Consider the following 24,953-nt stretch of genomic DNA (forward strand, 5'->3'; position numbering starts at 1 on the left):
TTTGTCCCCTCTGAGAATTTTGAAAAGTCCTGCCCTTCCCAAGCACTTTGTATGGGAAGTTTCGCAGATGAATGTGAAATATATCCATGCAATGATATCTGAAACGGTCTGTCTGGCATGTCAGGTTAATACTTTGGTTTCTTAAAATATACCTGGGTGGAAAACCATAGTATTGCCAATGTGTGGAATACATTTCTGGCACAAAGCTACATAATCATTGATAATGTGACTACCTTGCTCATACTGCCACCTTGTGGTGATACAGGTAACATCTTTTATTCTCTCAGCTGGGTCCTTGATCTCTTGTTCACTTACACAAGAGGCACATTTGACCTAAACAGCACAGGATGTCGGGAAATTATAGCACCGAATCATTTTGAATAAAAAGCACCAAAAGTACCAAAATTCTGGTATATTAGTGAAGCCATCATAATCAGGACAGTATCCAGGTTTGACAAAAAAAAATGTATTTGATGTATTTTTTAACTTTACAGTTTGACCATTGACTAACAGGGAGGAGGCAGGGTTCATAACATATAATGCATCCAACTAGCAGGGGAGCGCTACATGATTTGGCTTCACTCACAGGCAGCTGTCGCTCTGTCTATCTTAGTACACACTCTTTGGGACACACATAGGCCCATATTTCAATTTTAAGCATATTTTGGTTTTGTTTGCTAGCATTTGCTATGGTTACTTTAATGCTAGCATTAGCCCTTTTGGCTGCACTTTGGTATGTGCATCCATACTGTGCATGAATATGTCATCTGTGACAACCTGATACTCACTTGCCTGCCTCTTGTGCAAAAAAAAACAGCCCATACATCATTTCTGTGGCTCTCTTACTCTGTTTTGGTTCCCGTACATGCCATGTGCACTGGGGCCACTGGCATAAGAATAAATGGACAAATTAGCCATGAGCTAGGAGGTTAGCAGTGCCATTTTTATTTATTTTTGGATTATTTATGCCTTTATTTCCAGAGGAGAACAGTGGATTAATTGGAAACAACAGCACTGAAGGATTGGGTAACAGATGTGGGGATTTGAGTCCGTGACTTGGACTTGAGTCGCACTTAAGTCTCACACATCAGAGACTTGAGGCTTGACTTGGACTTGTGACCAAAGACTTGAGACTTGACTTGGACTTGTAAAAAATGACTCGTGTGCATCTCTGTTGGGTAATGAAATGTAGGAAAGCAGGCACAGGCCAGACCCGAACTCAGACTGACTGCATACTGAGGGGATGACCTCCCCACTAGGTTAGCTGTGCCCTTAGCAGTGCCTCTTCAACAGCTTTCCTCACTAATTTTTCCATAAGCATGCTCTTATATCTCTTCTTCCCTATTCAGCAAAGAAATCCTATTGGTTACTGGTTAAACTGTACTGACAACTCAATTCATACAGCAAATTGCAAATTAGAAGGGAGTCCTAATGTGTCATTTGTGAATGAGCCTGTTTCAAGAGCTGGATTCATTCTTGAGTGATTTGAGAGCAGTTTTTTTTTTTGCCCTTTTTTAATATATAAAAAGGCAAATGGTGCCTAGTGAAGAGTCTTTCGGTAACAGAAAGACTGGCTCTTAATACTGAGCCAAATAATCCAAACCTCTGTAAAGAGGCAGAATCCCATCACTTAGAGAGAGGCTAGACGGACAAACATGAAGCCATTCTCTTTGTTTACTGGATGAATACAGCATTGGTCTTTGAAGCCTGCTAGTATGTACTGCAGCTACAAAAGACAATCCCAGACTACCTCTGTACGCAGTCTGATCCATCAGCCATCAAACCATTTTCAATACGCAATGAGATGCATCCACACAAAATATTAAGGATTACCTCTCAGTACCCAAATGCCTGAAACGTATACTAATCCCCGTTATTGCACTCTATTGCATTGTAATTTATAAAACTCTTTGATACAGCTTTGCGTCCTGGAACATCTTTCAACATTATAACAGCTTTTAAGCTTCCCACCCTAAGTGTGATGTCACTAAAAATGGCTGCAACATGAATATGGAGAATGGTCTGCTGTCATTAACTCATTTTGCATTTAGTAAACAGGCAGCAAATCTAGCTTTGCAAAGAAGACCTTCCCTGTTCCTGACCTGTCTGAAATCAGGATCTTTTTGTGGGAAGGTTTGTGTCTTAACATTATTTTTTTGTTTTGCGTAGTTATGACGTTGCAGTAGTCAGGGCTTGTAATGACATCCCTATCAGAAAGAGCAGACCCGACAAGTCTTAAACTGCTCCCTAGAGAGGAAAAACACGAGAGAGTAGCAGTGAATAGAGGGAGTTCACCACCATGCTGAGATGAAACATAGAACGGTGCATGCATACAAAGGGAAGACATAGAGGAAGGGCGGTGCATATTTCTGTACTCCAGACTAACATAAATCAGAGACAGCTTGTATATTTGAAAAATGTAAGTATTTCTGAGTGTCATTCATGTAAAATCTGACTGTGAAAGCTGGTTATTAGATCACACAGTAAAATCTGTGCCGTAGTAAACACGAGGACAGGAGACAATAATTTGTGGGATGTACCTGTGTGCAAATGCCAGCGCGTTCTGCGCCGGACCAGGAGAGGTGTCTGAGTTGGGGGTTGTGTCACAGATTTCATCTGTGCCATTGATGTTTTCCATGGGGGGAGTCACAGGGGTCAAAGGTGATGAGAGCTCACCTCCTGGAGACTCCTACGGGTGAAACAGAAATGTTTTACAGTCAGTCAAATATTCACATTTCTAAATATTACAAAATGATAATTTTTCTCAATTATAGTCACAAATAGACAGGATATAATCTAAAAATCACAACAAATGTTTCGTCAGTTTTAGACACTGAATGATGCTGTATGTGAATCTATAAAAACATCAATGATTAAACCTGCAGAGGTCACCAAAGTCCAAATATCTGGTTTATTCTCAACTCATGGCTGCTTTTTGGAGAAACAGGCAGTAATGTTTATTTAATGATACAAAAATCTTTCACATCTGTTTTTACTCAGATAAGAAAATCATTTTTTTTTCATTAAGGCTGGACAATTGATCAAATTTTAGATTAAATCAAAACATGGCATACTGCGGCCTTTCCCAAACTTCAGTGCACTGTGGCCCAATTTAAGACTTGAAAATCTTCTAGGGCTCATTAAAACCCTTGTTCTACCATAACACAAGACTTAAATATTTACCTTTTATTTATCATATCTTTTTATAATAATCAGGGAATTTCAATGCAAATGCTTTGGTTTCAGATACATTAACATTACTCAGAAAGAGTTTGTATGGTCACAAAGCACAATTTAAGAGCCACTGTCATTAATTTTGTTTTAATCAAGCATCTGGAAAGTCACTTGAATTTTCTGTTCTAATATCTATCTCTGCAAACCTACTTTGTGGCCAAGCAGACTCCTCCCAAGTGGTAATAATGTTTCCAAAGTCACTGATAAATTCTTAAAACCAGGAAGTGAGCAACATAATAGAATGAAGTGTCACCAGTTAATCCAGCACCAGCTAAACCTTGACGCTGGTTGTATACATCAGACAAAACTCCTGAGTCACAAAAATAATATGGTTTCAAATATTTTATTAAAGATGTGAATCTTTAAGTACCTAATGATTCGATAACAAATCTGGAGGTCACAATTCAATCCAGAATCTATTTGTGCTTCAAACCAATTTCAAAACACATTCCCTGTTTCTTATAAAGAAGCCAGGGATGTTAAATTCAGTCACAACAAGGGCCAGATTCTGAATTTAGACCTAACCTGAGAGCCTAACAGGGTCAGCATTTAACCATAAACTGTTAACTTCATTTTCACCAGCAATAAAATACGGAGAAAAAAAAAACCCTGATGATAAATCATTTTGAGATTAAAAAAAGTCAAAATGAGTTTAAGGGCTCAAAATCTGAGATTAAAGATCAAACTTGTTAGTTAAAAAGGTCAAAACAAGAATTCAAAAGTCAAAATGTTTTTAAAAGGCAAATATCTCAGAAATTCAAATTATGAGTTTAAAAGGTCAAAATATGTGGAAGAAAAAGAAATCATGAGTTTAACAGGTGATAAAATGGGACAAAATTAGAAATTATGAGTTTAAATACGTAGGTATAAATATGAAAATCTGCAGACCTCATACCAGTGGACCAGTTATAATCAAAATATGATATGATCCCACGGACCGGGTATTACTGTACCAGGGGCCTGATTTGGCCCCCTGGCCTTGAGTTTGACACCCCTGGTTTAAAAGGTCAAAATATAAGGAAGAATTGGAAATTATGAGTTTAAAAGGTGAAAATTTGAGATAAAATGAGAAATTATGAGTTTAATAGGTATAAATATGAAAATGTGCAGACCTCATACCAGTGGGTCAGTTACAATAAAAATATGATATGATCCCGCGGGCCGGGTATTACTGTATTGCTGTCAAACTCAAGGCACCCCGATGTAAACGATGCTGTGGGAGAGCAGGTGTAGTGGTTTTACTAGTTACCGTGTTAACTAATGAATTTTTCAGCAGTATTTGTAGGTGGTTACAACCCTTTCAAAAAAACTGTAAATTTTCGGTTTTATTTAATACATACTTAAAATGTATCAATCTATTGATAGACTAAACAGAGCCTTTTAAGTTTTAGATATCCGTTTATCCCACACGCATTTGACGTATAGTCACCAGTTAACATGGTCACTTATTAAAACCGTAACACCGGTCTTTGACGTATAACTTTGACGATAGATCCTGTTATTTTTATTGCCCGCGCCGGACAGCAGCTGTTGGTTGATAATCGTTCCGGGTAAACGTCTGTATGATGTGATTTGGCATATGAACCGTTCCGGAAGCAGGCTACATTACTTTAGTTTAGCACATTAAGTAGCTCCCGTCAATTCAGACTTCCTCTTACCTGGGATTGTAGCATCCACAGTGAGTCTCAAAACCTTTCTTGTGTCAAACCGAGACAGGCCACAGCTTCATATACAGTGCAGGCAGTAAGTAAGTGGGTCAGACACAGCACTGTAAACATTACTGACACTAAGAGCTAGCGCTGCTAATGCTAACAGCACGGCTTACTACACCTACAGCATCTGTAGGTGGACCGTATGTATATAATAATACTCTCAGCGGGTCTGCGGTGAAAATACACTCGGGATGTAACAAAGTACGTTTAAAAGTATGGATTATTGGAAATGTTGACGTTTGCCGATTTTCACTGCATCTCATGATAATTTAAAAAGTGATTAATTATTTTTTATTTCTATGATTTTAAGTTATTATAAATTACCTCTCAAAGCCCACCTTCACTACCTCTGGGACCCACACTCGTGAGAGCACTTTCCTACTGCATATTTCAAATGGCACAAGGTGCAATATTTCTTTAACCTGAGCTGCAAGTCAAAATACCAGTTTAATAAAAGTTTTTCTTGCAGCAGAAGAGCTGTTATGCCTGACATATTATGCAAACATTAAAGTGTCAATTTTGTAGAATTGTCACTGAAAAAAATCCCACTTCCCTTGTGTATATTTTTTTGTACATTTTTCTTAATCAAAATGAGAATGCAATTTGAAAAAGATCATTCCCTTCAATACAAAAATTCAAATCCAATTTGCAATGTAAGTTAAATAATGGCAAGAAGATATTTTTCCAGAATTGCTCAACTTTTTTTCTAGTTTAATCTAATTTTTATTGTGTTGGTTGCATTATGGAATTACTTATTATTTTATGTTTGTTGGGAAATTAAAAAACAATCATAGATAAATCAAAATCGCCAGTTTGGGAGAAAAATTGCAACAGGATTATCTTTCCAAATCATTCATTCCTATTTTTTTTTATACTGGTGTTTTTTGGTATATTTGGGGTACTTTTTTTTTGTCTTTTTTTAACATTTGGTATATGACAATGTTTTCTGAAGTTTGTAACAACTTAAAGATTATCGTTCAAATTTTTAAAAAAAATCATATTTCCTTCTTGCTTGTTGATATAATATGTAGTTTAGGTGTATTGTTGCACTTTTAAAAGCTCGTGGAGGTTTTGTCTCCAGTGCTCATTAAGCTCACACTCTGGTGTTTAAAGCTTGAGCCTGTAGTGAGTGGCTCAACATGCCTGAAGACCAATAAATAGCTAACGGTAGCACTGGGAATTACAGATTAATGCTTATCTTTATATCCCATACAAGCACAGAATTATATGAGAGACAAATCATTTCACTGCTGCTCGTACATAAAACAAAACTATTACGACTCAGGGCTTGTGCACAATAGAGTAGCACAATGACACTGTCTGTACGTCTGTAATGGACAAGAAGGAAGTGAGAGATAAGAGGAAGATTATGGATGGTGTTAAATTTTGCGCTATGCATTTATTAGTATACCATTTAAAATCTGTTCATGGTGCACCTCCTCTGTGGAGTAGCCTAATGGGACCAGCATATAGCACTTAGCTCTGTGTTTCCTCCTTCTCTCTGAGCGGAATAATTTATTTCTCATGTTTCCAGGTTTATTTAGAAGGGTGAAAAGCAGACCTGAAGGCTGCAAAGAAAGTGTGGTAGCAGTGACAACCAGAAGAGAAACAAGCATGAAAGGCTGCAGCCATTACTGATGCACAAACTCTTCCTGTTTTGTCACTTCAGTGTGATGTTGACCTGTGCACATGCAGCCTTCAGCCCCTGATGAGAGCCCAGCTGTCCACTTGGCTTCATTAAAAAACAACCTCCCATGGGAAACACAAGGTACTGTAGCATTCAGCCCAAGTGAGCCTCAGCATTAATTGTACAAGTATTAGAGCACAGTACAGCAGGGGGCCGCTCTCCTGGCCTCCATAATGAACAGACAAAGACATGAAGCCTGTTAACAGCCTCTAGATTAAAGAACAGATTTCTTTGGAGATTTTCCACTGGAACAAACTAATTTTCTCTCCTTCACATGCCCCAAAACATTCTATATATGATCCTGCACACAAACAAACACTTTACTGGTTAATTATGACCTCCGGTATACAGGGAGTCCTCAGACAAATTTGTATTTTCTTATTCTCTTTATTATGGAGTTGATATGTTCTGGGAACATGTGACTTATTATGTAAAGATTGTTACTGTGACCTCTGTCTTTTACTAAAGTGCTGTACGTAGGTGCATTTCAAGGTGCTTGTAGCCTTTTAACTATTATATTTAACGGTAATTTTAACACGTCAGGAGCAAATACTGTAATTAACCCCAACAAATCGAAGCCATGTGATTATTTCTAACTTAAAAGCTGAAAGTTTACATAAAAATATCTTATTCAGTAAAAGTCATTAAAATAGATTTAAGAGAGACAAAGTCAGAGTGAAAAAGACTTCCACAAAGTAATGTAACTTTTAAAAAAGCTGATGTAATAATAATAATATCTTGAATTTATATAGCGCCTTTCAAGAAACCCAAGGACGCTTGATGTAAAATAAGTAATTGCATAAATATTCACCCCCTTTAAAGTGACTGACTTAATTCAACAGAGGTTCAGCCAGTTAGTGCTAGTAGTCTCACAGTTGGTGAAAGGGAGATCAACTAGTGCAGTTTATGTTGAAAGTGATTGTAAGATGTATTTTCCAGCAAGACAATAACCCAAGGCATTTAGCAAAAGCTACACAGAAATAGTTAAAAGACAGCAAGGTGAATGTTGAATCAAAGCCCAGTTAGCATCTACTAAATACTGACTTGAAGGGGGTGAATATTTATGCAATCATTTATTTTCCACTTCATATTTTTGTGTGATTGACATTACTTTGTATAAATCTGTTTCACTTTGACATTGAATAGGTTTCTTTGTTTTTTTGTTGTTGTTGTTAAAAAAAGACAAATTGCTTTGGCCATAATTGATTTATAAATTCAATGAAAGTGTCAAACATCCAAGTTGTGAATACTCTTCATAGGCACTGTACATATACCTAATACATTGTTGCTGTTAATCAAGTGATAGTGCTAAATAATTCTGCTTCAAAAGTAACATTTTAAACGAATTTTTTTTTATTTCAGTGACATCCTTTGTCCTTCTGAAAATTTTTCTACTCAGAATTAACCCCTATTAGAAAATGATTTAAATTAAAGGAACCCTGCATGTTAAGACATGCTGCCTTTATTAGATTAAAATTTACTGTATGTCTTCTATATGAAAGTTGTACAAAGATACATACTCAATCTGCCATTCTTGTGCAATGCATTCTGGGTAGTGCTGTCATCTGGCTGTATTGTTCTTTTTTCCCACATCTTAATGATTGTACTCACCTCAGTCTACATTACAGAAGTGTCTTCCTTATTATCCTCTTCACTGAAACTGCACTCTGGTTCAAAATTAAAAGGTTTAATTTTTATTAATTAAAAATGGCAGCCTACTGATGATTTTTTTAAATTTACTTAAATGTAGAAACCTTGTGTGTTTCTTTATATTTTATATCTATATCTATATCTATATATATATATTAATTTCATAACGTGAACGTGTCTTAACAAGCAGGGTTCCTTTTGAGCACTAGGAAAAGTGACCCTCTGGTAGAAATGTGGACTAGATGTTTGTTATAAATGACAGGAAGTCATGAGTAGGTTAAAAATTACAGGTAGGGTCAAAAGAAGATTAAGAATTTGGGGGGGGTCAGGAATAGTGAACGTACCTGAGATGGTGACGTGGCCATCTCCATCTTTTCTTGGCTCTTCTCTTTTGCAAGCCTCGCTGCCTCTTTATACTCTGCAAACTTCTCTGCAAACTGAACACAGTGAACAGGCATCAGTATGGACTGGAATTCTTACAAAGAGGGATTAATCTGTCTAGTAAAGCCCTATATGCACATACACACACAGGGATCAGTGTAATAGGTCAGCTGTGAAGCCAGGGGAAGGATAGGGAGAAGCTGATGCCAATAACGACCCATGGTTGAACTCAGAAAATAAGGCCCTTACCCATAATGCCTCAGCAGAAACATGAGCTAACTAGGTCACCTTTAGTAGCCTGCCTATCCCAGACGTACATGTATACAAACACAATACACGCTTACAGAGCACAGACTCTTTCACTATGTGTCTGAGTTTTTTGCCTTTAATCAGAAGTGGCTCTTGTTGAACTCTGGGTTATTTTAGTTCAGAGCAAAGATACACGCAGTGAGTCCGAAGCAGTAAGGCGAGCTGAGCTGGGGGGCTTTGAACAAATATAAACACTCTGGCAGTTACACACACGCACATATCCCCATATCCCTTTAGGGTGGGGTTCATCACCCACACTGCTCGCACAGTGTTACAGAGTTATTTAGTATATTCAGCTCTGGAGAAGGCTGGGCGTTCAGGAAATCAAATTGACAACACTGCTGGAGCCAGTCTTGTGTCTGCCATTAGTGACGCTGAAACAAGTAACTCAATATCATTTCACTTCAGTGCAATATAATAGTTCTTGGAGCAGTGGTCTAAATTCAGTCATTCTCAGTCTAAGTGCTCCAGGAGTGTTGGCTCTGCAGCTATCTGAGATAGGAATCTAATTATTTCAACTTTAGTCTACAGAAAATAGACTTTATTGGCTGGTAGGTGTCAGGTAAAACTGTAAGTTGATACACCTCAGAAACTGTAAAATCATTAACATTAAGATGTGCTGGACAGGCCCAGAGGATGAGGAAACGGAAGACCCTGTTATTGAAATCTTCATGGAAATTAATTTCTCTCTTGCTTTTTATAAGACTGTAACGTGAAACTGATGATAAACCAGACTTTCAAAATAAATTTGCATTATAATTTTGTGAAAGATTTTCACTATAAAGTCTGATTTTGCCTAAGAAAAAAACACAGATGCAACACAAAACTACAAAACAGAATTTAAACTCAAAGAACTTCAAACAGTTTTAATAGGAAAATAATTTAAAAAAAACCTTTATAATAGTTTCAATCATTTCTTTCTCTATCAATGCATTAACATGTTTAATATATTAATAGCTATATTAGTATTATAATATGTAGCTATATCTTGAAGCTTTCTTGATTTGGACCGCAAGCTATTTGCAAAGCATTGGTTAATTTTTTATATGGAATGCATTTTTTATTAACAGGACAGCTGAATTCAAAATGACAATTAAGCCACAAAGGTGGGCGCAGCTAAACGGGAATACTTAGGATATTCCTAAGCGTCTCTTTCCCCATTCGGCTAAACCCTCATTTAAATTTCATTTAACCGACTAGTCTAAAGAGGAGAAAATCCTAAGAAAACTGTCAAATATCTCTCAGGGTCATTGTGTCAGCGGTTGGGATGTGAGCCTGATACTCTCTACAGCGTGGCTAACATTAGCAGCTAGTGCCGCCAGCCTTCGTTCCTCTTTCCAGATTAATATCGTGCTTTGACTTGTGGCTTCTTTCACTTCGGACGTGTAATTATGCGTAAGTTCAACACTCAACAGCCTACATACCACTTTATTTCCATTCACTGCTTTAAAAAACTACCATACCTATTGTTCCTACTACACTCTAACTGCTAAGCTACCATTGAGCCTCATATTTACGTCCGGTGAAGTGCCATGGGAAAGCTAAGACAGAAAGGCAGCGGCCATTAACTGAAGCTGTAGCGCCCTCTAGTGGCAGGACACTCATCACAGTTCAAAAGAGCATTCAAGACGGGATTTCAAGCTTGTCTCTAGAATGACAGGTAATTAGTTTAACCCACACGTAAATTTGGCGCCACCTAATTTGATAAATGAATTTAACCGAGGTAATACAAGGCAATACAATTGAAGTGCCTGTGTTTTTGCTAAGGCGTCAAAAAATGATTAGCTTAAAAGTTTTTGGTTGAATTGAACAAAAAAAAAAAAACAGCTGCTGAATCCTTTGATACGATAACTGAGGTGTTTGGGGAACACTGCATGTCACATGCACGTGTGTTTGAATGGCACAAAAGATTTTGTGAAGGCAGAAGTCCAAGGCAATGAACATTCTGGGTTCTCATGAACATCAAAAATCTGAAAACTGCATTGATAAAGGGACAGTTGGGCAAATTTTGCGTAAAAATTTGAACATGACAAAAGTATGTGCCAAAGTTGTCCAAAAACTTCTGACTCCTAATCAAAAAAAAAAAAAAAAAAAATACAAGAACATTTGTGGAGGCACTTTGAAACAATTGGGAAACCCAAAGTTGCTCAGTTTTTAAGATAATAATTTTTCAAAGCATTAGCAAAAACATTTAAATCAGTAGCAAGCAGTGAACTAAAGACATGACTTAATGGAAACTTACAGCAGTTGTGTGAATACCCAGCCTTTAATATATAACACTCAGTGTGACTGTGACCCATGTATTTTTATCCCCATGAGCGCAGTCTCATTATTTAATAGCTACACCACGTATACAGATTAACACAGCTTTGTTTTCTGTAATTAATTTTTTAGATCCACAAGTTCCCTCATTTTTGTCTTTTGGTTCTTATGTGGCCTTTGAAAGTCATCACAGCTTCAGTTGTTGCAATATTCTTTATTTATATATATATATATATATATATATATATTCTTTAAAGATTTATTTTTGGCTTTTCTGCCTTTATTTGATAGGACAGTGGACAGAGTTGGAAACAGGGAAGAGAGCGGGAAAGACATGCAGGAAATAGAGCCGCGGGCTGGATTTGAACCATGTACATGGCCCACGCGCGCCTTAACCACTCGACTACCGGCGCGCCCATATTTAGATATATATTAATACCTGTATATTCCAAGTAGCCTCTTTCACTTCCATCAAATTCAGAGCCTTTTTAGTTACAAATTTACATTTACAATTACATTTATTGCAAAAAAATGAAGCCAATGGAGCCAAAATGCTTTGATATCATTATGTCTCAAATCTGTAATCTTTGCTTTTCAAAGGTCTATTTACATTGTTTCTAAGTGAAAAAAAAATTTAAATTGCACTGCTGGCATGTAAGACCATTTAAAGTCCCTTTAAGCTTCGACTCAAACAAGAGCAATGAATGAGGCATGGCCATCAGTGCCCTCAATTTATGTTTAACCTTTAACATGAGGATACAGGTTAATAGCTGCTTACGATACAAAAAGGCAAGCTCTGTTTATCACGAATAACTGCTACACACCTCCACGTTCCATCACCAGATGTGGCTATGGTCAAGAATATGACATCCAATAAGAAATAATCATGAATTTTGGGTAAGTTGTCAGCTTCATGCCACAGAGGAGGGAAATCAAACCAACATCTCACAAACACATAAATGCACACATATACAACACATACCTCTAATAAACAAACACACAGAGGGGGGAAAGCCTCATTAGGGCTGCTGCTGAGCTCATTTTACACTCTTGGAGAAGTTAAAGTAGCTGGAGTTAAAAGTAAGTACAAATGCCATCATCTCTCAGGGGAAAAAGAGAAGAGTGTGACTGATGCCTAAAGGTTTGCAGTGTAAGCAGCGTGTGCATATGTTTTTGTGTGTGGGCTGGTGGCTGGATGCAGGTGGTACCTTGGTGAGATGATGCTCAGTGGAGAATCCCAGGCCATACACAGTGTTGGCACGACTGTCCGCCCACTGGCCAAACTTCTGTGAGGTCTTTGTGAACGTCATGTTGGGACTGATAGTGCTGTTGATTATTGCCTACAAGACAAACACAAACCATTCACAAATACAGCTGACATGACTGTTATCATTGCAGTTTAAGCTTGAATGAACACTGATGAAGCATTATTTTGTTTGAATGAAAAAGAGAGTTTACATGTTTTAGCTGCACCTTTATCTTTACTCTATCTTGAACTATCAGTGTCAATGCCTGGATCATGTGTCTCATACTCTTCAAACAGTTCTGCTGTACTAGTGCCAATAGAATAGATGATTGATAAGAAATGAACCCTAAGGAATCCAGCATTGTTGGCTTCAAGCTTCTACAATGTGACAGTAATCTTCTTTTCAATGTTTAATATAAGTTTAAACCCAACACCTGAGTTTAGAGACTGCCAGCTCTTTTTGAATTCATCACCTGGGAAATTGCCTTTTTACAATAAGTAACTGATTCATTAAAAATTTAAGACACACACATACAACAAAATCAAAATTCCTCTCCAACACTGCACTGAAAAATGTTTTCTTTTAGCATTTATATTCATAAAGAACAAAAAAGTACATGCAGTACACACCTGGTCTACAGCAGCACATGCTAAAACACAACACACTCAACCATAGATATAGATATGGGTATAGATACCAAATCAGATATTTAATAGAGATATAAACACAGATACAGATATAAATACAGATATAGATACAGAGTATGATTGGGATGAAAGAGGAAATGATGTGGTATCAGCTTAAAAAAGAAAGAGTGTAATAGTTGATTGATGCTTAAGTACTGAGAGAGCCTGAAATTAAATTTATTACATTTCAGATATTACAAACATTTTTAAACTATTGTCATAGATTTATTTTGGTTTATATCATTTCTTTGTAGTCTCTTAAAATCTCCTCCATATTTGACTCCATGTCATCGTAACTGTGGGTTGTCCCCTAAGTGATTTCTCAAGTATACATAAAGGTTAACTGACTCACTGATTGACTGATTAAAGGGTAAATCTGGCAATATTTAGAAATGCTGTCATCTACAAAAGCCATAAAAAGACACATTCATGCCTCTTAAAAGTATTTTCTTTGTGTTCATTTCTAGTGATTAAAACGTCTGTGCAATAGTATCTATTGTGGCCTGGAAGTGCAATGTAAAATTACAAAGTCTGAATCACTTCAACAAAGCTTGAGACAAATTTAGATTTACCAAAACATTTTTGAATTTCATTTTTTCTAAATTACATCAGTAAACCACTTTAACAAATGACAAAACAAATTAACATTTTAGAAAACAATATAACAAAAGGAAACAAAATAAAGTCTGAAACACTTTTGACAAAAACATTTTTCCAAGGAACAAATTAAATTAAAAATGTTAAAAAATTCCTTTGAAATGTTAAATTTACATACTGTATAACAACACAAATTTCCAAACACTTTTACATGGGCTGAGACAAATTTACAAGTTGTAGAACACTTCTGGAACAAACTTTCAAACAAGGTATGTTACGGGTATAAACCAAATGCCAAAGCTGATTCCAGTGTTTCAGACTTTGTAATTTTTTATCAGAATTTGTAGTTTGTTTTGTAAAATATGAATTTGTTTCGTCATTTGTAAAGGTGTTGTAAAGGTTGTAAATTTGTTCCAAGCCTTGTTAAAGTGTTTCAAACTTTGTCATTTGTGTTGCACTTCCAGGCCACTATAATTATCCCAAAAGCAACCATTTAAATACGTTTAACTCTGTTTCCTGTCCAATAATTTGTACGGTTTTGTTGTTTTCTCAAGATCTTGACTTATTTATCTGTAATCTCCTGTTAAGAAATGTTATAGAGTTAACTTTCTTTTAGATCTTGAGAATATGACTGAATCTAAATTGGAAAAACCCAAATAGTAAACCTTTAAAAAAAAAAAACATGCAACCCGATTGCCTTAAAATAACTAATAACGCTCTTTTGACCTCAGTGAAGTGAACTAGATATTGTATGTTGCATTTACAAACGCTTTTATAGTGTTGTGCACTTGCAGTTGAGTTAAGGTGACTTTGATAAATTAAGTAAGATTTACAAATGACTAAGTGAAGAGTAACAATGGCAACAACTGAAAAGTTACAACTGAACCAGCAAGTCCTCTTCTATTATAGTCAGTCTCGATTCATAGTGTATTGTGGTTGCTCCCAACAGCTGAGGCTTCTCTTACTGAGTGGGAAACTTCAAAGGCCTATTGCCCAGTTGCATTCTGGGAAAACTATGCAGATTAAGGGCTGATTGTCAAATAATTTGAGTACAATTATAAAAATACATTGAATGATTTAGTACTGTTTACTTAAAAGTAGAAATGTATTCAATTAACTCTGAAAAATAGAGCTGAAATTGCTATTTTGATTTTTAAGTTAATGTAACTCAATTTTTTGACAGCCTTCAAGTGATCAGTCTTACAGTGTACTCATTATATCTGAAAAACAGAACAAAAAAGCATGGACACATATTCTCTTAGGACTTCCATGCATTGGTTTTTGTCTGCAGCACAAGACTGTGGAAAATTTGTGAGATGGGCCACTGCATGTTGTTTTTGCCTTTTTGAGCTTTTATATACATATAAATCAGCCTCCTATTCAATATAGACCAAAACAGAATCCTCCCTCATATTCTTATGTAATTTACTTTGTTAAATAACACTAATGGAGAACAAATTAACGTCCAATCAATTTACATTGTTGCGTAATAGCTGACATTCTTTTCTGCATCAATACATAATCATCTGTGAGCAGTCAGTGCATGTTACACAATGGTTGAATTAAGTGATCAGATATCTATTGTGTGCTGTATAGTATGAGATTGCTAGTAAATTGACCATCAGAAGTGATTCACTCCTCAATGATTACCAACCTTCACCTGTTGTCACTCTTTTGTCTTTGCTGCTTTTCTTACTGTATTTCTCCTTCCACACACTGTGTCATCTGTTCCTTCATTTATCCCCCGCCTAGCCCTCCATATCTATGTGTGTAGAAATATCCCGTCTAGATAGGTCACAAATATATCCTGAGACATAAAGCATGGGCTCTGAAGTGCAGACAGACACACAAACACAGTGGTCGCATGCATACACACACTGAAAGCTGAGCAGTCTTAAGACGAGCTGTGATCCTGAGCTCTTTTAAGATGTGTTCGCACATTTGAATCCAATGCAGAGCTTATTAACACCATAAACACTCAGTGAATCCTTGTGCCATTAAAATCTCCTGGAAAAATGTTTGACAGCTTAATATAACTGGTTGGCAGAAGTTGAAGCATTTCATATCAAAAATAGCACAGCTGATTCAGTAGGTGAGATGTAATGAAGTCTGTGAGAGATACAGTAACAGACAGGATCCTGCCCTCACCTTGGTGCCGTCCAGGCTGATGATGCGGTACACGTTGCGCGTGCTGTCGTAGAAGTACGAGACTGTGACGGCGTGCTTACTGGTAGGCAGCCAGTTCTTCTTGGTGTTGGGGTCGATTTGGAAGACATGAGCCCGGGTGCTGTAGATGGGCTGCTCCCTAAATGGGACGAAGAAGAAGTTGTGAACCTCTTTGTGGCGCAACACCAGTGTTTCCCCAAAACTAGCACCAAAACTCCTGTTGCCAACAGGGGAGTGAGATCGCCCCGACAACCGAATCACCAACTCGCCATCCTCCATAGTTGCAGCACGGAAATAGTGGCTGTCAAATAACTACATGTCTCATACATCAGCTGATCCAATAAACACTTAAAACTGTCTCTCTCTTACAACAAATTATGCACATGCAGCAATGGACTCTCTCTCTCTTTCTCTGTAAGGTGGCCTGTCTCTCTCTCTCTGCTCTGATATGGGAATGCCTGCAGCACTGAACGAGGGTCACGCTGGGGAGCACAGGGGGGAGAGGAGAGGGTTTAAGGCTAAATATAGACAGTAGGCCACGGTTAGCCAGCAAAGACACACCCCACAGAACTGCAGTTTCCACACAGACAAACATAATGCATGTGCATACATAAACACAGACACCATGGAATTTTAAATCTGTGTTTCTGAGCGTATGCATGGATTTGCCCTATGTGGCTTAAATTTAAACTCCATGATTGTCCTGGTTTGGGATGACTTAATTCCTTATTGACCTCTGTGTGACTGATTCTGATGTTGATGATTTTTAAGATCTTCATTTTTGAGCACCCATTCATGCTCCACCTTGTCCATTTATCCCGCTCTCCTCATATAATGCCCTCATATATCACAGCATTGTCGGGGCTTCTTGGGTAATATCTACAGTCAGTACACACAAACTGAGAGCGCAGGGTGCAGAGGGAGATATTCTGGGCTGGCAGTGCTGGCAGAGCAGGAGATAGAGAAGTGCTTACACTGCACAGAGGGGGTGATGGGGGACATCAAAGGCTTGCTGTATAAATGAATATTAAAATTCAGCAGCAGCACCCCTCCTGTGTGTGATTAGCCAAGACTCGGAAAGAAAGAAAAACATGGAGACAGAGAAGGAGAGAGTGGAGTTAGACGGGGGGAGAAAGAGTGTGATGGGAATGTGGGTAGTATAGGAAGTCAGAGAATGAATTTGGGATGATTAATGTCGCTCCACAAAGCTGCTTGTGGAGTACTGTGTGCGAATTATCATAATCATCGACAGCAGTGTAAGTGGTGGAACTGTGAGTCATTTTAGCTCTCTCCCAGCACACATCACACCCTCACAGCCTGTCCGTATGATCCGTGCAATAGCCGCTTGGCAACAGGCATCCTTCTTCATTGCATAATTTGATGGAGCTGTTGCAAATTTTACCCGGCGTCTTGTTGCTTGATTGTGTTTGAACTGAACTCAGAAGTGATCATGTGCTTTGATTCTTACATGAACGCTTTTGCCAAAGAGTTGGGTTCCAAAAAGACACCCACCAGTTGTTGAAAAAAAAGCAATACCTACTCCTACGACTGAACTTTTAAAGACAGTGAAATAAATGATGGAATGATAAATACATGATGTTTTACTAAAGGATTTAAGCATGCATGTCACTTCCTTTTAAAGAAAGTATATACACATACTTATACTAAACAGTGATTGTTGGGTCATTGCCTGGTAAAGTTATCAATAATGGGATTGCCCAGAGGTCGATTCAGATCGTTTTGTAGCATATAGGTCACATATCTATTACATTTAGCAACAGAGGCAACATGAAGGAGAAGCCAGACACTTTGTAGAAGGTAAAAGGATAGGAAAAATTAAAGGTAAGCACTTAAGTGAGCGGGTATTTTCAGTAGGAAGTGAATGAGTGGTGAAGGAGCAGAGGAGGAGAAGGAGGTGTTTAGCATGCAGAGGGCAGCGTGTGACACAAGGGCAGGTGCTGGAACGTGAATGTTAAACCACAAAGAGAGAAAGCAGGCAGAACGAAGAGGAGAGAAAGAAGGAGGGATGGAGTGAGAGATGAGGAGAGCGTGGAGGAGGTGATGAATGTTAGTGAGGAGAGAGCGCAAAGAAGAAGAAGATGAAGGGAGTGGGAGGCTCCTACTGCTACACAGTTTGGTATAAACAATTATGTGAACTATGGCTGCGCTGCTAAAAATGTGAACTTTCACGAATTCAATCAGAAGTTTGAAGAGAAGAGCTTGGTTTAGTGTCAAAGAGCCACATTAGTGGGCTGAAGACAGTTTCAGTAGACTCTGCAGGAGACTGATGGTCATGATAAGGGATGATGTGAGAGCGATATTAAGATTATGTACAAACACTTTTTATGGAAATGGTTAAATAAGTAACATTCTAACAAGTGTAAAACATTCCCAGCCGCACTAGTGAATTACTGTTGGTGGTAATATGTTCCTGGTTTTGAAATACTCTGGCTTCACAGCTCTTATTTGGAGCTCATTAGTCTGTGAAGTGAGAAAATGTTTTGGCTAGTATTAATGGGTTCTGCATGTTTTATTTTTCACAGTAAAGCTCCTTTGAGGGACTTTCAGTGAGCGTCAGCACCCCCTGGCACCCCCTGCGGAAAAAGTGTATGTCTTATTCTTTGCTTATTTTTGTCCTGAACATGTGGAAATAGTGTGTTTTGACTAAAATTATAATCTTGCTAGGGTTCCTATAGCCAAGTGGTCTGTGCCCCGTGTACAGAGGATGGTGACCTGATGAGCCATCCACACAGAGTACCCACGGAAGTTTTTATTGTTTTAGCATTTTGTCCACATGAAACAGGTGTTTTGGGAGCCCGACAATGCCACTTTTTGAAAGCAGGTTGTAGAGTGAAAGAATCTGTATACACCACCCCTTGCTTGTAGGTGTATACAACAAAGCAAAGACTAAAACTATGACTGAAAAACATTCGTTGACACACTTTTTTTCCATGAGAAAAACTAGACTAAGTCTAGCCAAAAAAGTCTTTGATGACTAAACCTGACAAAAAGTAAGTTAATTTTTCGTCAAGATGACTATGAGACTAAAACTAGACTAAAACTATAAAGGGTAGAAAGGCATTTAATCTAAAGACTGAGACTAAAATGAAAAATTGCTGTCAAAATTGGCACTGCAACAAAGCGCATCCTTTATGAAACCATCACGTCACAGCCCCCTTCACCAGCATGCACTAACCCCACCAAAAACAACAATAATAGCAGATGATATGATTGTGGTCATGTGGTAGAAGGTACGTATTTAGCATGGCTCTCATAGCAAAATCTTCCGTGAGCAACAAATGGTCATGAAGAACAGCGTACGCCAAATGTTACGTTATGTTATGCTGCATTCCTTTTGTCGTCATATTCTAACTTGTTTTTCCAACTTCCAACCGAAGTGGCAAACCATGCAAAGCAGATGGATACACCCATTTCCTTTTTTTTCACTGGCGAATCCATCTTGCAAAGCTCCCATCTGAACCGTTTGGGCCCGGTTAGAAAGTGACAGGCCCAACCAGCAACGAGGGGCAGTACCTTCAGGTGCGGCGGAGTCGTGAGGTAAGCAAGCAGCAACAAGAGGCTGGTGCAATTATGGTGGAAAAGCTTAGTGTTGATGCTGCTAAAGCACCAGTTTTATCAGAACTTGACAACATTTCTTTGTTAAAAGAAAAACAAAGAACAACAGTGGGTTGTTTTCTTTTCAAAAACGATAAAAGTCATGTACTGACATGTCTACAGTCGGCATGGTAGCCGCGCACGCGCACCTGGGTCGCAGCTACGTCACGTGTTTTGTTGCTCTGATTGGCCTGTAAAGATGTGACAGACAGAACATTCATCCAATCACACTCCGAGTTTTTTCAAAGCCTCTGCCCTTTCCCAAACGCTTAGTATTGAAGGTTTCCCAGATGAATGTGTGAAACAATCCATCTGGCGTATCAGGTTAGCAAATAGAATGTCTCCCAAAGTCGTATTTACAACTCGCAAACTCGTTATTTCACAGAGCACCCTGACCTCGACAACACAACATGGTGGCACAAAGCATTAAGGGTAGTAAAAGTTGGGATTTTGACCTGTTTTCAGAACCTTTTGCTGTTTCTCAGTGCATTTTTGGAAATTGTAGCCACAGCACTACACTGTTTTTTTGTTTTTTTTGTTTTTTTTTTTAAGGTTTATTTTTGGTCCTTTTCATGCCTGTATTAGATAAAGGACAGTGGATAGACTCAGAAACAGGGAAGAGAGTGGGGAGAGACATGCGGTGAAAGGCCACGGGCCGGATTCGAACCCAGGCCGCCCGCGTACATGGGTAGCACCTTAAACCATCTGCACACCTAGCAAAAGTCTTTTAATGCATCAAGTACTGCACAATGTGTTGTTTTAAAAGCTCATCAGCTAGCAACAGGTCAGTGTTGCTAAACAAATGACTGGCTAACATAAGAGTGGCATACATCATTTTTTCAAGTCGTCGTGGTTGTGACAAAAGGAACGCAAATAACTGGAAAATGCAGTTTTTCAAACAAATGTGACATCATTCCCAGTTATGACCCCCAACTTCCAAGGTAAATGGAACGCAGCATTAAACCCTGGAATGCAACCGGAAAGGCAGCCAGGAAAACGTTTTTAGTAAGAGAAAAGTTTTGGGTGAGCTTGCTCGACCAATCTCCCACTCTGTTTTTGGTGTCTTTCTGTGGCAGAGTTACAGCGCCACTTACATGCCTGCCATATACTACAACGTTTTCAGTCATTTCAGTCATAGCTAAATTTGGCAGGTCAGAAGAAGCCAAACTGGTACCCCAATGAGGAGCCATTCAAGAACGAATGCTGAACGGAGGCAAATGATCTGGATCACTGAAAAGAGCTGTAATTCCCATCATTATTTCCCACTCTGCCCTCCAGTTTCTGACTCTGCTCACTTGATCCAAACGAAGGCATAAAAGCCCAATATCAAATCTCATCCTGTTTTTTGTAACACTAAAATGTATCAATTAGGGGTCGACCGATTATCAGCCCCAACCAATTATTGAGGCCGACATTTGACACTTGGCTGATTACCAGTATCTGCTCTTTATTTTATTGATAATTGATAAAGTTAATTTATCAAAAAGTGCCTTACTTAAGCCTTGGTGCCACTGACACAGTGAGCGTATGGCATCACTTTCTGTTATTTTGCTTCTACTATTTTGCTCTGTGCCATTTCTCATAATGATAGAGCAGGGGCTAAATTGTTTATTTTCCTTCATTTTCTTGATCATGCAATTTTACTTTTCCCACATTAAGTACATTTTGTCCATCTTTATAAATGCACATTGGTTCCAAACATCAGTTATCAGTCTCATGAACTACTGCTGATCAGTATCAGGCCTGAAAAACCATTATCAGTCGACCCCTAGTATCAATAATAAAGAATCTTTGCTGTGGAAATGTGAAATAAGGCTGTTTTGGTTGCTTGATGTTGATCAGTTTATGTTACCTACCCTGTGACAGAGGTTAGACATTAATGAGTGCAATATGATAAGCATTGTTGTTGATACATTATTATTAATTTCAGTCTTTAATACCTCGTGATAGCTTTAACCTAGAAGCGCTAGGTTTTCAAGATTAGTGCAGGCTTTGACTCATTAGGACTACTGTTATTGTAGAGTTATTGTAAGATGGGTTATAATTTAAAGGGCCGGTACACAAAGATGACAGAAACTTTATATTCCCTCTTACCTGTAGAGTCACATACCTTAGGTTTTAGATATTTCTGGGTATTCAATAGAAGTTATGTACATCTACAAAAATGTACAGCACACCTTGGATTAACAGTATGAGATTACATAATCCACAGCCTTCATTGTGAGCATTTTACATCAGAACTATTTTACTAGATCAAGAAAGGCACTCATGAAACTGTGGTTCCGTGCCATGAAAAAGTCAGTGTGAAAAATGAAAAAGCAACTTTTGACAAACGTATCCCTCTTAGCTGTGTGTGATGTATTATGTAATAAAGGTGAGCCGAACCTATAAGGTATTTTCAGACACACATTTCATACAAACACATCCATGGTACATCTGCAGCTCCAGGAGAGGCAACAGGTGTAGTCCTAAGTCCTCGGCACATTTTGTGCTTCAGGGGTTTGATGCACAGATGTGAATAGTTTGACTCTTAGAGTCCAAGAGTGTTACTAAATAAACAGCTCAAACACTCGTGTTTCGTTTATCTCAAAAGGCTGCATTTTAATTTCAGCGTTTCCCTTTAAATGTGCAGCTGCCTCCCTCTCTCTGCAAACACTGACAGTAAAACAGGAGCATTATTCAACAGTCCATCTCAAGAGATCTCACTTTCCCCTCGCCACCTCCGCCCCCATCTGCCTCCATCTGAAAGTTGTCCTTTAATCCAGACTTTTCTCATTAATTCGGCAGCGCAGGGCTTGAAGGCAGGTAGATCTTATTTATAGTATAGTGAGGTCATTAATGATAGAGCTTCGTGTTGCTGTTTGTCTCTGGGAGAGGCTTGAATGACCTGAAATTTTCCTGTAAACACTCATTCTCTCTCACTGACGCCCACACAAGCTAAGACAGGCAGAGAAACTGAGTCCGTCTGTGCATTGATTGTATTTGCCCAAGGAAGTGAAAACGCACCAAAGAGACTGTTGATAGGCATCTGCAGCTCTAATGTTCTCTGTGCTACAACCACTGTTGGCTCTGTAAATGGCTTGGTTTTCAGCCACAGAGCCAGAAGTGAAATATGACTCTCTGTGTGACTTTACTGTCAGACATCAGATCTGCACCTTCAGTTTAGGCTTCCGTGTCATCCGCACCTGCACATATCCTCAGCAGCAGCGTGCCTCAGTCCCAGTTTACAATTTATTCCATTGTAGATCAATTGAGTCATTGAGCCAGTTGCATAACAGTAAGTTAGTCACCAGTGTGGCAAGGCCCAGTGGAGAGCTGCAGCTGAGTGGGAGACCGCTGAAAGATGTGCTGCCCACACTGTAGGAGGGCAGAGTGGGCGCCTGGGAGGCCTCCAGTGTATTGTAAATAGTTAATGCAGGAGTTTTGGCTGATGCTTCTAAATCGCGCCATGCCTGTGCCATATTGTTAACCTCCTGCTGTGCAATTAATCACAATGAACTGTGGGAGACAGCTGTTAATGGACGCCAGGCTTGGTAAGGGAAATGGACTGCTGAGCTCAGGGTTAGGGGACATGCAAATGAGCAGCGCTGCGCACTAGGCGGATAACTGATGGATGCATGTTGTGGAGGATGTGTGAGGCAGTAGTTGCTGTGCTACCATAGAGACAGGAAGCCACTTTCTGTCACTGAAGCTTTGTGTAGCGTTGTAGCTGCTAACATTCCCCTGCTCCTGATGTTGTACTGTTCACAGACCTGCTCTTAGCAGGAACAGCGTGTAGGCCCTACAGAAGATCAGACCACAGATATGTCTGAGAATATGCTGTCTTTCAGAATTACATAACTGCCTATAATGTCGTAGAGTTAAAACAGAGACCTAGAAAAAACAGGATCTTTACTACCTCTGTGGTTGTTCTGAAGCACTACTAGGTGCTGAAATTCAGCCTCATTTCATGGAGAACACCCTAAAATCTTCTATAGGAATCACTGCAGATCAACCCAGTATGTCATCCTTAAAGTTTGATGATGAGGCAACTTTTGTACCAACATTTATGTGTCAGCATCCTAGGCCTAAAGTGTATTTTCCCTTAATTTTACCAGACAGAGCATGTTCAAAGGGGAAACGAGGCTCCATCTACTTCGTTAAATGTGTTAGAATTGGTTGTTTTAGTGTGTGGCACACAAGGCCGTCAGAAGATCCTCAATCAACCATAAATATTAGTTAAACTACCTAATTGGGTACAAAACAAGTGATATAGCCTGAGAGGTACATTTTACGCATACACCAGGGTCAATATCCGTGTTTTGCGCGGTGTGGTTTCCATGACAGGGAAGTTCAACTGCAGCTGATTACATTCAGAAAAGAGTAATAAGGGTTTCAGTCAGCCTGTGGGGTAATAACCACACTTACCCCATTGTTGTGGTCGACATGGAGGCGACACTTGACCGCTAGTCCTTCTCGCTGGAAATAAAAACGTGTCTCTCAGATTGGCCGCTGCTGCGTATGAAGGTCCTCTCTCTACACGACAGCCTTCAATGTATCACCGTCGGTGCGTCTGCAGGAATTTGATGACAACTGCTCCATTCCTCTACACTGTCACCGTGTGAAATCACACATACATGTCGTTCTGCACATGGCACGGAAATCAGATCTTCTCTTCCCTTGGCGTAGAGGAGCTGGTGATGGAACAGCAGCGGCAGCAGCAGCAGGAGCGCAGTGGGAGATCCAGCGCTGGGTCCAATGGGGATCCGAAAGGCGCCCTGATGTTGTCGTATAAACTACAGATCCTAGCTGGAAGGGTGGAGAAGCCGCGCTGCCTGAACTGGGAAAGACAACCCTCATTTAGCCAGAAGATAACGCACAGCATCCCACTGTCCACCCGCGTCTCTCTCTCTCCCCCCCCTCTCTCATTACCATAGACTCACAGGCTACACCCCCACTCTCGCCTAGACCACAGCTATTTCACAGCTACTCCACACACTCAGTATTACCAGCAGTCTTCTTTAATAAAGCCGATTTCCGATGTTTCTCTTGGGCCAACCCTTCAGCATCTTTTGTGATTCTGCAACAACAATTTATACCCTTTCTATTGGCTCACGTGACAAATCCCTGTTCTCCTTATCGATACTGGCATGTGGGCTCGTGTGCACATGCTTAAATATCCTGCAGTTTCTAAGCAAAAGCTGTATGTGTGCCTTATTGATCTGAGCCTATCCACAGACCCCTTTATGCACCCCGCCCCCCCAAAACCGTTCCACATCTGGCTGATGCATCCGCTTCCCTCCCACTCAGATCACTGTCAGTATTGAACTGCCTACGTCACCACATCGTCCTCCGCAGTGACGTCACTCTATGCTCAAGGGACTGGTGCCATTTGATGCTTTCTTTTTCCTTCTTTTTTCAAGTTTGT

At 39.1% G+C, this 24,953-nt stretch overlaps 1 protein-coding gene across 3 annotated transcripts in view; it reads right to left on the reverse strand.

Moving 5' to 3' along the window:
* The window catches only part of homer1b (homer scaffold protein 1b), a 34,807-nt gene extending 10,153 nt beyond the window's left edge, over positions 1-24,654 (reverse strand). The window contains exons 1-6 of one of the 3 annotated variants that reach the window (XM_041787678.1): positions 24,535-24,654; positions 23,954-24,365; positions 15,914-16,070; positions 12,444-12,575; positions 8,628-8,720; positions 2,541-2,689 (exon numbers count right to left, since the gene is read on the reverse strand). In XM_041787678.1, coding sequence (XP_041643612.1) covers positions 2,541-2,689; positions 8,628-8,720; positions 12,444-12,575; positions 15,914-16,070; positions 23,954-23,973 — 551 coding nt within the window. In that variant the 5' untranslated portion in view covers positions 23,974-24,365; positions 24,535-24,654. Of the gene's footprint in view, positions 1-2,540; positions 2,690-8,627; positions 8,721-12,443; positions 12,576-15,913; positions 16,353-23,953; positions 24,426-24,534 lie in introns of those variants that run through there. The other 2 variants (XM_041787677.1, XM_041787676.1) reach the window with 2 other exon arrangements.
* Between the last annotated feature and the right edge of the window lie 299 nt (positions 24,655-24,953).

This window comes from Cheilinus undulatus, linkage group 5 (assembly GCF_018320785.1).
Source record: "Cheilinus undulatus linkage group 5, ASM1832078v1, whole genome shotgun sequence".
In the NCBI taxonomy this organism is placed as follows: Eukaryota; Metazoa; Chordata; class Actinopteri; order Labriformes; family Labridae; genus Cheilinus; species Cheilinus undulatus.